Raw genomic sequence first — 11,983 nt, 5'->3', positions numbered from 1 at the left:
CTATGTACTCATCACTTAACCTCTTTGACCCTCAACTTCCTCATCTGTAAAATAAGTATTTAACTAATTCTTACCATAGTAAACTCTTAGATCCAAGGAAACCAAGCTGGAATTATCTTTCTTTTTTTTCCTTTAAATTTTTTTATTTTTATCAAAGTTGTAATGTTTAGAGCTTTAAAATATCAAATAGTAGTTCTCTAAGGCTAGTAAACCAAAGAATCAGCCTCCTCCCCTCCCCTCCTTCTCTCCCCTCCCCTTCATGATGGCTGTGGGATGGGAGGTTCTGTCCTCTCTTAAAGGAGTTTCAGGCATCTGTAGCAGACAAGGAAGGAGATGTTGGGTCTGGAAACTTCCCTTGGGACCACCCATCCCAGGTCAGCTAATTCCTAAAGATGGCAACTTCCCTGGGAGTGTACCTTTCATATGCAAACCCCGTACCCCAGGGTTCACACCTTAACCCACTCCTTTATGGAGTGCTCATTCCAGGCCGCTACCCACCTGCCCTCATCACCCCTGGGCGAGGTACCAGACAACTAGGGACGACCCTGTCATACCCCAGAGGCCGCTGAAATTATCCAAAGGAGCCAATCCTAAACCTATTGACCCTGCCTCGCCCATTAAAACCACAACAAAGGCTCTTGCCATTTTCCTTTCTCCCTCTGCCTTCTGATGGGATCTGTGAGTTTAACAAACTACTTTTTCAATGGCAGTCATCTCCCGATCTGTCAGCCTTGCCAAACCTGAGTAATAATAAAATCTGCATTTTAAAACATTGATGATTCTATGTTCCTGGCTCACTGTCACTCTCATCAACATTACTCCGTCTTGATTCCTGGTGATTTCCATTTGCACGCAAATCATCCTCCCGCATCCCCGGTTCTCAGTTCCTTGTCCTCCACCCAATCCCAGCCACCCATTCCCAAGTTCATACCCTTGACTTCATAGATATCAATCACTCGATTTTGTGCTTTCCACTCACTGACCACCACCTCTTATCCTTCCACCTTCCTCCTCTAGAACCTGACTCCAGTTCTGTGGGGTCTACAATCCTTTGAGTCTACCACCTCTTCATTGCCCCCGCTGCCACAGTCCCCCATTCCTCTCTTAGCAATGAAACCAGACAGGACACTGTGGGGCTCCTGGGCACAAAAGGCTTTCTGTGTCCCCTGTTTATTGTGTGTAGGAAATAGACTTCATTCAGCCTCCACGACCTTCCCTGAGTTCCAAAGGGCAGGTTCAAACAGTTGCTAAGCAGGGAAGGGAGGCGATGCAGAGACAAGGGAGGAGAAGTCAAGATACAATAGTGCAGCCTTGGGGCAGGGCCCTGGTTCCCCCTCAAGGGATACACATAACTATATCTTTGAGCTCTTATGCGAACTAAAGCCCCCAACAAATGGAAGATGTTAACTGCTAGATGAAGCATTCTTCACTCCAGAGAGAAGGTCACAGTTCACCCATCACCAACTGATGCCAGATGATCTCTGGATTGAAGGAATGTGGGCCCTGCAGGCACCCTGATCCTTATCAACAACCCCACCCCTGGTTTATAAGACTCCTCACACACACACACACCCCACCCCCATCCCCAGGTTGCCACACTCAGTTTTGCGGGCATTAGCCTACTGTGGCCCCCTTTACCTGGTACAGCAATGAAGCTATTCTTTTCTGCTTCACCCAAAACTGTCTCTCAGATTCAATTTCGTACCAGTGCCCAGTAAGAGCCAAGGTCTTGACAATAAGCCACAAGACCCTACATGCTTTGTCCCCCATTATCTCTCTGATGTCACCTGCTAATCCTCTTCACTTCATTCACTTCTCTTTCATTATACTATCTCCTCTAACAAAGCCAGGCACACTTCTACCTCAGGCCCTTTGCACTGGCTACTGCCCATCCCTGGAACATTTTTCTTTCAGATACCTGCAGAGCTCATGCCCTCACCTCCTTCAAGTCTTTGCTCAGAGGTCACCTTCTCATTGAGACCTTGGCTGAGCACCTCCCACCACTTCTATTCTTTCAGAGCTCTTACCTTCCAATGCACTATCTAGTTTACTTATTTATTATGTTTATTGCTTATCATATAGCTCCCCCCCCACAAATGTGAAGGCAGAGATTTTTCTCTTTCACAGCTGTATCCTCAGCCTCTAGAAGAGTGCTTTGCATACAATACATGCTCAATAAACATTTAATGAATGAACAGAATTTTAGCCCCTGAGAGGACCCTGAGATCATCTTGTCCGACTTTCTCATTGTAACAATAATAAAGACAACAGAAGACCCCGCTGCAGCAACTGACATAGTTAATCACTGACCATAGACCCGGCCCTGCGCTCTCAGCTTTTAATGCATTACCTCATTTAGACCTCAGGGCGACCCCTTGAGCTTAGTGTCACTCCAATCTCCACTTTCCTGGTAAGGAAACCGGGGTTAATGGAGAGTTCAGGTTCAGGAACTTATCTTAGATACGTAAAGTGATAAGCGGTTGTGCTGGGCCCCGAGCCAGGCAGCCTAAATCCAAGCCCGAACTCCCAGCCACCGGCTCTGCTGCCTGCAACATGCAGATCACGTGCAGAACGTCCCGGAATGAGAAAACTGCTTCACAAGAAGGAGGAATTATTATGTAGGACGCTGGGAACCTGCTTGGTGCAGACGTCCTTAGTCAAGCTCCTTGAGTTTGCTGGGGTTCCTGGTTGGGGGGAGGGGTGGGGAGTGGATGGGCAGGCTGGTGGGTGAGTGGTGCCTCTCTGCCCACACCCTCTCCACCCTAATGCACTTGGTGGAGCCTGACAGTCCCAGGAGAGCCTTAATGGACCTGCAGAGTCACAACTTCAGCTGAAACAGTGGATAATAATGGAGGAGGCAAGGTCATTAAGGACCAGAGCAGGGAGGTAGAGGAAAGAAGAACTGTGATTGGCTTCTAAGGATCCAGCCCCACTCTGGCCAATCCTTGGCTCCTATCTCTCCATCCACAGCTTCTCTCTTCTCTGTTTCAGGGTCCCAGTGTCTACCAAGCCCCCAATCCATCTGTATGCCTGGGTTTCTCACCTGCCAGGAGTCCACCTCACCTGATTGCTTATCCCCCAACCTCCATCCCACCTGAGACTGCATTGGAATTTGGGCATGGCGCTGGGACAGGATTCCTTGAAGGGCAGGAGCAAGTTTATGTAGTAAAAGCTTCCCTGTGATTCTATGATGCTACTCCCTCTCTGCTGTGTCTGCTGAGAGCCACTGCTGCGGAGTTCCGGTTTTTTTATTCCTTCCTTCCTTCCTACAATACATTGGTATTAAGTATTTACTGTGTGTCAGGCATTAGCCCAGGCACTATATCAAAGATGTATTAGATAATTGGACAGCTACATGTAAAAGAATGAAATTAGAACACTCCCTAACACCATACACAAAAATAAACTCAAAATGGATTAAAGACCTAAATGTAAGGCCAGACACCATCAAACTCTTAGAGGAAAACATAGGCAGAACACTCTATGACATCAATCACAGCAAGACCCTTTTTGACCCACCTCCTAGAGAAATGGAAATACAAACAAAAATAAACAAATGGGACCTAATAAAACTTAAAAGTTTTGCACAGCAAAGGAAACCATAAACAAGATGAAAAGACAACCCTCAGAATGGGAAAAAATATTTGCAAATGAAGCAACTGACAAAGGATTAATCTCCAAAATTTACAAGCAGCTCATGCAGCTCAGTATCAAAATAACAAACAACCCAATCCAAAAATGGGCAGAAGACCTCAATAGACATTTCTCCAAAGAAGATATACAGATTGCCAACAGACACATGAAATAATGCTCAACATCATTAATCATTAGAGAAATGCAAATCAAAACTATAATGAGGGGCTTCCCTCGTGGCACAGTGGTTGAGAGTCCACCTGCCGATGCAGGGGACACGGGTTCATGCCCCAGTCCGGGAAGATCCCACATGCCGCGGAGCGGCTGGGCCCGTGAGCCATGGCCACTGAGCCTGTGCGTCTGGAGCCTGTGCTCCGCAATGCGAGAGGCCACAACAGTGAGAGGCCCGCGTACCACAAAAAAAAAAAAAAACAAAAAAAAAAACAAAACAAAACAAAACAAAAACTACAATGAGATATCATCTCACACCGGTCAGAATGGCCATCATCAAAAAATCTACAAACATGCCAGGAGCAGGGCTTCTTGGGAACCCTGCTCAGCGGCCCCCCGATTCCCAGCATGCCCTGGGCTGCCCACGGCTCCCTTCCCTGTGGGGCCTGACCCGGGGTCTGCCCCGTCCCCCCAGGTGTGGTGACCAAAATGAAGATGCAGCGGACCATCATCATCCGCCGAGACTACCTGCACTACATCCAGAAGTACAACCGCTTCGAGAAGCGCCACAAGAACATGTCTGTGCACCTGTCCCCCTGCTTCAGGGATGTCCAGATTGGTGACATTGTCACAGTGGGCGAGTGCCGGCCCCTGAGCAAGACGGTGCGCTTCAACGTGCTCAAGGTCACCAAGGCTGCCGGCACCAAGAAGCAGTTCCAGAAGTTCTAAGACCAGACCCCTGCCCACTGCCCCAAACAAAATAAAAGTTATTTTCCCAGTCAAAAAAAAAAAAAAAATCTACAAACAGTAAATGCTGGAGAGGGTGTGGAGAAAAGGGAACCCTCTTGCACTGTTGGTGGGAATGTAAATTGATACAGCCACTATGGAGAACAGTATGGAGGTTCCTTAAAAAACTACAAATAGAACTACCATACGACCCAGCAATCCCACTACTGGGCATATACCCTGAGAAAACCATAATTCAAAAAGAGTCATGTACCAAAATGTTCATTGCAGCTCTATTTACAATAGCCAGGACATGGAAGAAACCTAAGTGTCCATCAACAGATGAATGGATAAAGAAGATGTGGCACATATATACAATGGAATATTACTCAGCCATAAAAAGGAACAAAACTGGGTTATTTGTAGTGAGGTGGATGGACCTAGAGACTGTCATACAGAGTGAAGTAAGTCAGAAAGAGAAAAACAAATACCGTACGCTAACACATATATATGGAATCTTAAAAAAAAAAAAAAAAAGTCATGAAGAACCTAGGTGCAGAATGGGAATAAAGACGCAGACCAACTAGAGAATGGACTTGAGGACACGGGGAGGAGGAAGGGTAAGCTGGGACAAAGTGAGAGAGTGGTAGTGTATATATGGACATAAAAACACTACCAAATGTAAAATAGCTAGCTAGTGGGAAGCAGCCGCATAGCACAGGGAGATCAGCTCGGTGCTTTGTGACCGCCTGGTGGGGTGGGATAGGGAGGGTGGGAGGGAGGGAGATGCAAGAGGGAAGAGATATGGGGACATATGTATATGTATAACTGATTCAATTTGTTATAAAGCAGAAACTAACACACCATTGTATAGCAATTACACCCCAATAAAGATGTTAAAAAAAAGATGTATTAGATAATTCATAGTAGTAGCATAACAGAAGCAGACAATTTTAGAATAGAATCAAAGCATGTGAGCCCTGAAGAGGATCCAGGTGGGAACAGCAGCCTCTGGATTTGAACTCTGGGTGATGCAGGAGTTTATCTCTCCCCATCCTGCCCCCGCCCCCCCCACCACCACCATCCTGCCTGTGTGCGGCCCTCGGCATTTCTCACATGGACTCTGTAGCAGTCTCCCTACCATTTTTTAAAAAAAATAAATTTATTTATCTATTTTTGGCTGCATTGGGTCTTCACTGCTGCGCGTGGGCTTTCTCTAGTTGTGGAGAGCAGGGGCTACTCTTCCTTGCGGTGCGTGGGCTTCTCCTTGAGGTGGCTTCTCTTGTTGCGGAGCATGGGCTCTAGGCGCATGGGCCTCAGTAGTTGTGGCATGAGGGCTCAGTAGTTGTGGCTCGTGGGCTCTCAAGTGCAAGCTCAGTAGTTGCGGCGCACGGGCTTGCGTGCTCTGTAGCATGTGGGATCTTCCCGGACCAGGGCTCGAACCTGTGTCCCTGCATTGGCAGGCGGATTCTTAACCACTGCACTACCAGGGAAGTCCCCTCCCCACCATTTTTAAAAAACTATTTTTCATTGTGGTAAAATATACATAACATAAAATGTATCATTTTAACCATTTTTAAGAGTACAATTCAGTGGCATTAAGTACCTTCACAATGTCATGTGACCACCACCACTATCCATTTCCAGAACTTTTCCATCAAGCCAAACAGAAACTCTGAACCCATTAAATAATAACTCACTACTCCTCCCTCCTGGTCCTCAGTAACCTCCCTTCTACTTTCCATCTCTATGAATTTGCCTCTTCTAGGTACCTTATATAAGTCAATCATACAATATTTATCCTTTTCTGTCTGGCTTCTTTCATTTGGCATAATGCTTCTCCATGTTGTGTTATGTATCAGCATGTGTCCCTTTTAAGGCTGAATAATATTCTATTGCATGTATATTCCACATTTGGGTATCCATTCAGTGGTTGATGGGCATCTGGGTCATTTCCACCTTTTGGCTATTGTGAATGATGTTGTTATGAACACAGGTGCATCCCTGCTTTTGATCGTGTGCCCAGCCTGTTCTCCATACAAATGTCAGACATGATCTCCTAAAATACAGATTTGATAATTTACTCTCCTACTTAAAATCTCCCAAATGCTCCCTGTTGTTCACACAATCGAGTCCACACCTGACCCTGGTGTTTGAGTCTTTTCACAATTCCAGCCTACGCTTTCTGCTCCCCTGCAACCTTCCCCTGTGGTGCTCTGTGTGTTCTCCAAGCACACCCTGCCCTTCCCAGCTCCCGATGTTTCTGCATGTGCTCTTCTCTGCTTGCCAAGACACAGCATAAACACCAGCCTTCTTCAATCCTGATAGTGAATGAACCCTACCTTCTGCCATGTCCTGGCTCTGAGGATAGACAGAAGGGATAGGAATTCCCACCTCTGTCACTTGTTAGCTGGTGACTTTGGGCAAGTTTCTTAACCTCTCTGAACCTCTTTTCTCATCTCTAAACTATATTATTGAAAGATAATTTTCAGAAAAAGGCAAAATCATGGCTTCATACAGGTATAAAAATGAACACACGGTAAAGATTTTATTTTACTCATAATAAGGGAACCAGGCAGACGTTAATGACTGGTTCAAAAGAGAATCTGAGAAACAGACACCTTTACAGATCAAGAATATTGAAATGAATATGCAAATAGAGACAAACTAGTTTTTCCACAAAGAGAGAGTGCGCTTAATTTAACTTCTGTCAGATGGAACAGAAATCACATGTCTATCAGTTACCTGCACCTTACAGAGTTGTAAAAGAGTTCTCATAGAATCAGAATCTGATAGAGCGAATGGTATGCTATAGATACTGCATTGCTCTCTCTATTTGACTTTAGTTCCCACCAATATTTTTTTCCTTTCTTTCTGGCACAAGGAATACGACTTCCAGGCCCCCTTATGGTTGACTGAGGTCTTGTGGGGGATCTGTACAATGAATGGACAGGTGTCACTATGGGCCACAACATTTAGCTGCTGGTTCAGAGTTCATTTTATCCTGTTGTTGCAATCACAAAAGCGTAGTCAAGATGGAACCTCAGTTGGCCTGGATCCCTGAGTGACCATGTGAGCAAAGCTTCTTGCCCACCCATGTTAGAGTGGGACATGTATGAGTGGGACATAAACTGAGATTTGGGCTTATTTGATCTGGAGCATAACTTAATTTGTCCTGACTGATCTCAAAGGAAGTTGTGACCAAGTCCTTTATGCAGGGCTTAGCATATAGAAGCTACCCAATCACTGTTCTTACCTTCCTCAACATTCTACTGTAGCACTTATTACATTGCAACATAATAATATATTACTGTGTCTATCTTTTTTGCTAGAACATGATTGCCACAGGCTAGGGAGCATAATTTGTTGGCCTCCATATTCTCAAATAGCACCTGGTCATCCAGTGGTTCGTAATAAATATTTACTGATTGAATAAATCAAGTATCTGTTGAATTCAAGCTCTGCCACTTGAGCTAGTTATAAATTTGGGGAGCCTTAGTTTTTTTTTTAATCTCTAAATTAGAGGGAAAAATTTCCTAACAGAGTTGTAAAGAGTGAAAAAAAATCATGAGGGTGTGGGGACATGTTATCAGTTTTAAAATTACATGCAAATGAGAGGGATTATTATAAATTAAAAAACTAAATTATAAATTAAAGGTCCCCAAAGATGGAGTGACTGAACTCAAACCAGGACTAAAACTTGAGATTTTGAGACTTAAAAGTTCAGTGTTGAAGGGACCCTGAGAGGCCTTCTGGAAGTCTCTTTGGGGGCATCAACCATATGGATCTCCAGGATCCTACATGAGTATACTCCTTTTTTGACCAAATGGAACTGGAGACTGAGTGACTCACTGCTGATGTCAGGGGCTCAGCAGGGAGGGGCAAGTGTCTCATGAGATTCCCAGCAGCCTGGGATGAGTTTGAGGGTCCCTGGAGAGCCAGTAACCATGGGACAGGGCAAGGACACCAGTTCCTGGCAGTCACTCTGGGAGTATATGCTACCCAAGTAGCCCAGGATTTCCCTCAGGGGACCAAGAGGTTTGTTTGTTCCCTAATTAGTAAAGAGTAAAGGAGGCTTTTTCTGATGTTCTGGCCTAAGAGCCAAGATTTTCGATTTTGTAGCTGACCAGCAGGGTCTTATTGCAGCATGAGGAAGTAGACAAAACCACAGGATATGGATCTGGAGAAACTGGTGATAGCCTGTGTTCCACCACTCCCAGAAGTGTGACCTCAACCCCAGTACTTCATGTTTCTACCTCTGCTTCCTTGAAAATGGGAATACTTGTCTTCCTCACCTCACAGGATTGAGGAATACTCTAGATGTGTTTTTTAAATGATAAGGCAATAGGTATATCAATGTTAGCTATTTTGACAATTCTTATCGTATGGCACTGTACAAATTTCACTGTAAATATTCGTTGGCATGTCAGTTCTCCATTAGACCATGAACTCCTAGGAATCAGGGAAAGTCTTTGTCACTTTTATGTGTCACTCCTCCCCCGCCTCAGGGCCCCCAGCACCTAGCAGAGTGTCTAGCACAGAGCCTGTGAAAGTGGCTGAGAAGAAGAAAGGACTGAATGGGAAGAACCAGGTGCAGTATGGACAAAGATGTTTATTTCTACAATTGCCTCTCCCTTACCAAACCCTGCCCATCTTTCTGGACCCAGCCCCAGTCTCCTTCACGAAACCTTGCAGAGCTAGATGTGCACATGGTGATCTCTCTTTTAGCATCTATTCCAACCTTCTGATTTTACGAATGAAGAAACTGAGGCCCAAGGAGATTGTGTCTCCACTCAAGCTCCCGCAGGTCCCGTATCTTGTAGGGGATCTTAATTGTTTTGTGTGCATTTCCTTCCCACCCACCCCAGACCCCCAATCCCTGAACTGTACCCTCTGAAGACTGAGCCAAGTCTTCCTTTTCTCATATCTCTCCTTTGCCTTCCTCCTCCAGTGCCTGTGTGTGACCCTGGATCTCAGGTAGATCCTCGGTAAAGACTCATAGAATGGACTTCTGTGCAAATTGGCCCCTTGGCAGGGAAGAGTTAACAAGAGTCTTGGAAAGATGGTAAGTGACTGTTGCCATCTTCTGGTAGCTATGTGGAACTACAGACAAAAGTCTTGCAGGCTTGCATGTCTTTTGCCCTCTTCCTGTATATAAACCACTGTTACTGGAGCCTAGGCAAAGAGTGTCTGGCAACGTTCGTGGCATAATCCACAAATGTTTGCTGAGTCCTTCACTTCTGCAAAGATATTTACACTTAACTCCTGACCTCCAGGAGCCTACAGTCTGGTAGAGAGCTAAGAACATCAGTAAATATGTCACAATTGTAAACAAGTACTGTAGAGGAACAAACAAAATATGCCAGTGTCCTCCAAAGGCAGGAGAGGTCTGCTACTGTTCGGGAGCATGGAGGAAATCACCAACACCCCATGGAAAATCTCAACATTCTCATCAAAGGGAAGGAGCATTTTGGCATTTGGGGTCTCATTTGGCAAATAGAATTTTGAAGGGATAGACTGGGACAGAGAGGGATGCTTTTGTAGAGGAAACAGCATTGAGAAGATGGAAGGCAATTACCACTTGAAGGCCTGAAGTGAGCTAGGGATTGTCTCTCACGTTATTCAGGAAAGCACAGAGTGGCCCAGTGTGTTTGGTTGGGTAAGTCGGCTGGAAAAATAGGCTGCAGCCTCGTCCAGTGAAGCTGATGTTGTCAGTGCCCCGCTCATAAGCCCTCAGGCCTTACCACTGTATCCCAGCATGCCAGCATCTACATCTCTTGAAGGGTCTCTCTGGTGGCCCACTCTGCCCCCATACACAGCAGAGAGGAAGGGCATCCCTCCTGTACCCCAGCATCCATTAGCCCATGACTGACTGGAATTGGTATATAAATACCCCTGCTCCCTTGCCCCTTGTGTTGGGTTAACTCTGAGACATACGTTCGACCATCACTTCCCAGAGGTCCCCCAACAGGACTAAGCTCAGTTGCCCACAGTGGCAACTTGCCTAATAAGACACCCTTATTCGTTGCCTTCCCTTCCCTGACTCACTTCACCATTTCTTACTGGTGTCTCCTCAGACCACTTCCACAATATATTATATACTTTCAAATTTTTTATCTCAAGGTCTGTTTCCAGGGAAAGTCAAGCTAAAACATCATGGAAGACCTGGGATGTAAGTTAAGACGATTGGACTTCGAGCAATAAGTGCTTCCTTAATGCCAAGTCATAATATAAATGTTAATTATTATTTTTTTAAAAGTAGCTTTTCTTTTATTTATTTTTAATTTTTTTAAAAAAAATTTTATTTGGCTGTGTTGGGTCTTTGATGCTGAGCACCGGCTTTTTTTTTGTTTGTTTTCTAGTTGTGGTGAGCGGGGGCTACACTTGGTTGCTGTGAGCGAGCTTCTCATTGCAGTGGCTTCTCTTGAGGAGCACAGGCTCTAGGCACGCGGGCTTCAGTAGTTGTGGCACAGGGGCTTCAGTAGTTGTGGCACACGGGCTCAGTAGTTGCAGCTCGTGGGCTCTAGAGTGCAGGCTCAGTAGTTGTAGCACACGGGCTTCATTGCTCCGTGGCATGTGGGATTTTCCCGGACCAGGGCTCCAACCCGTGTCCCCTGCATTGGCAGGTGGATTCCCAACCACTGTGCCACCAGGGAAGTCCCCATGTTAATTATTTTGAAAATCCTTATCTCATTGCACCGTACAAATTGCACTGTGATTATTTGTTGGCGTGTCGGTTCTCCCATTAGACTTTGCACATTATTTGCAGATAGTGTCTTATAAACTGCCATCCTCTCCTCCACATTCTCTCTTGTGGCTGTGGGGCTCTCCCAGCCAGTCTGCACTTAGCTGGGCACATATTGCTATACAGTGACCCAAGAATGAACACATCCTAATCTCTGCCCTTACTTTGAAGATCTAACTCAGCCTGATGGAAGGCTGCATTTTTTCATCTACTATTGGTCACAAATTCCCAAGATTCCTTCTTTTATCATTTCCCTTCTGTTTAAAGAACTTCCTTTAGCCATTCTTTTAAGGCAGGGAGCCAGGACTTTCACCCGCTCCCAGCAGTAATTAGGTATTGCTCCCTACTGTAAATGGATTAAATGTACCAGTTAAAAGAAAAAGATTGGCAGAACAGATATTTTTTTTTTTCTTTTTTGGCTGTACTGCTCGGTTTGCAGGATCTTAGCTCCCTGACCAGGGATTGAACACGAGCCAAGGCAGTGAAAGCGCTGACTCCTAACCACTGGACCACAAGGTAACTCCCCAGAATAGATTTTTTTAATGACAAAACTATATGCTGTCTGTCTATAAGAAACTCAATTCAAATATAATGATACAGGTAGGTTAAAAGTAAAGGGATGGAAAAAGGTCTAGCATGCAAATATAAATCAAGAGAAAGCAGCCAGGGTTATATTAATATCAGATAAAGTAGACTTCAGAGCAGAAA

At 45.2% G+C, this 11,983-nt stretch overlaps 1 protein-coding gene across 1 annotated transcript; it reads left to right on the top strand.

Annotated features, from left to right (window-relative positions):
* The first annotated feature begins 4,261 nt into the window (after nucleotides 1-4,261).
* On the top strand, nucleotides 4,262-4,619 carry LOC309816822 (small ribosomal subunit protein uS17-like). The gene has a single exon (XM_082644601.1). It carries the CDS (start codon nucleotides 4,294-4,296, stop codon nucleotides 4,531-4,533), a length of 240 nt encoding a protein of 79 aa, XP_082500727.1. The 5' UTR covers nucleotides 4,262-4,293; the 3' UTR covers nucleotides 4,534-4,619.
* Nucleotides 4,620-11,983: the final 7,364 nt, after the last annotated feature.

The sequence above is a fragment of the Mesoplodon mirus genome, assembly GCF_964341445.2.
Source record: "Mesoplodon mirus genome assembly, chromosome: 15".
NCBI classification, from domain to species: domain Eukaryota; kingdom Metazoa; phylum Chordata; class Mammalia; order Artiodactyla; family Ziphiidae; genus Mesoplodon; species Mesoplodon mirus.
The sequence above is the reverse complement of the archived record's forward strand: the minus strand, read 5'-3'. Positions and strand labels throughout refer to the sequence as shown.

Bases quoted from the DNA above. Each gene is read 5' to 3' on its own strand.
- LOC309816822 (XM_082644601.1), top strand. From the start codon at position 4,294: ATGAAGATGCAGCGGACCATCATCATCCGCCGAGACTACCTGCACTAC.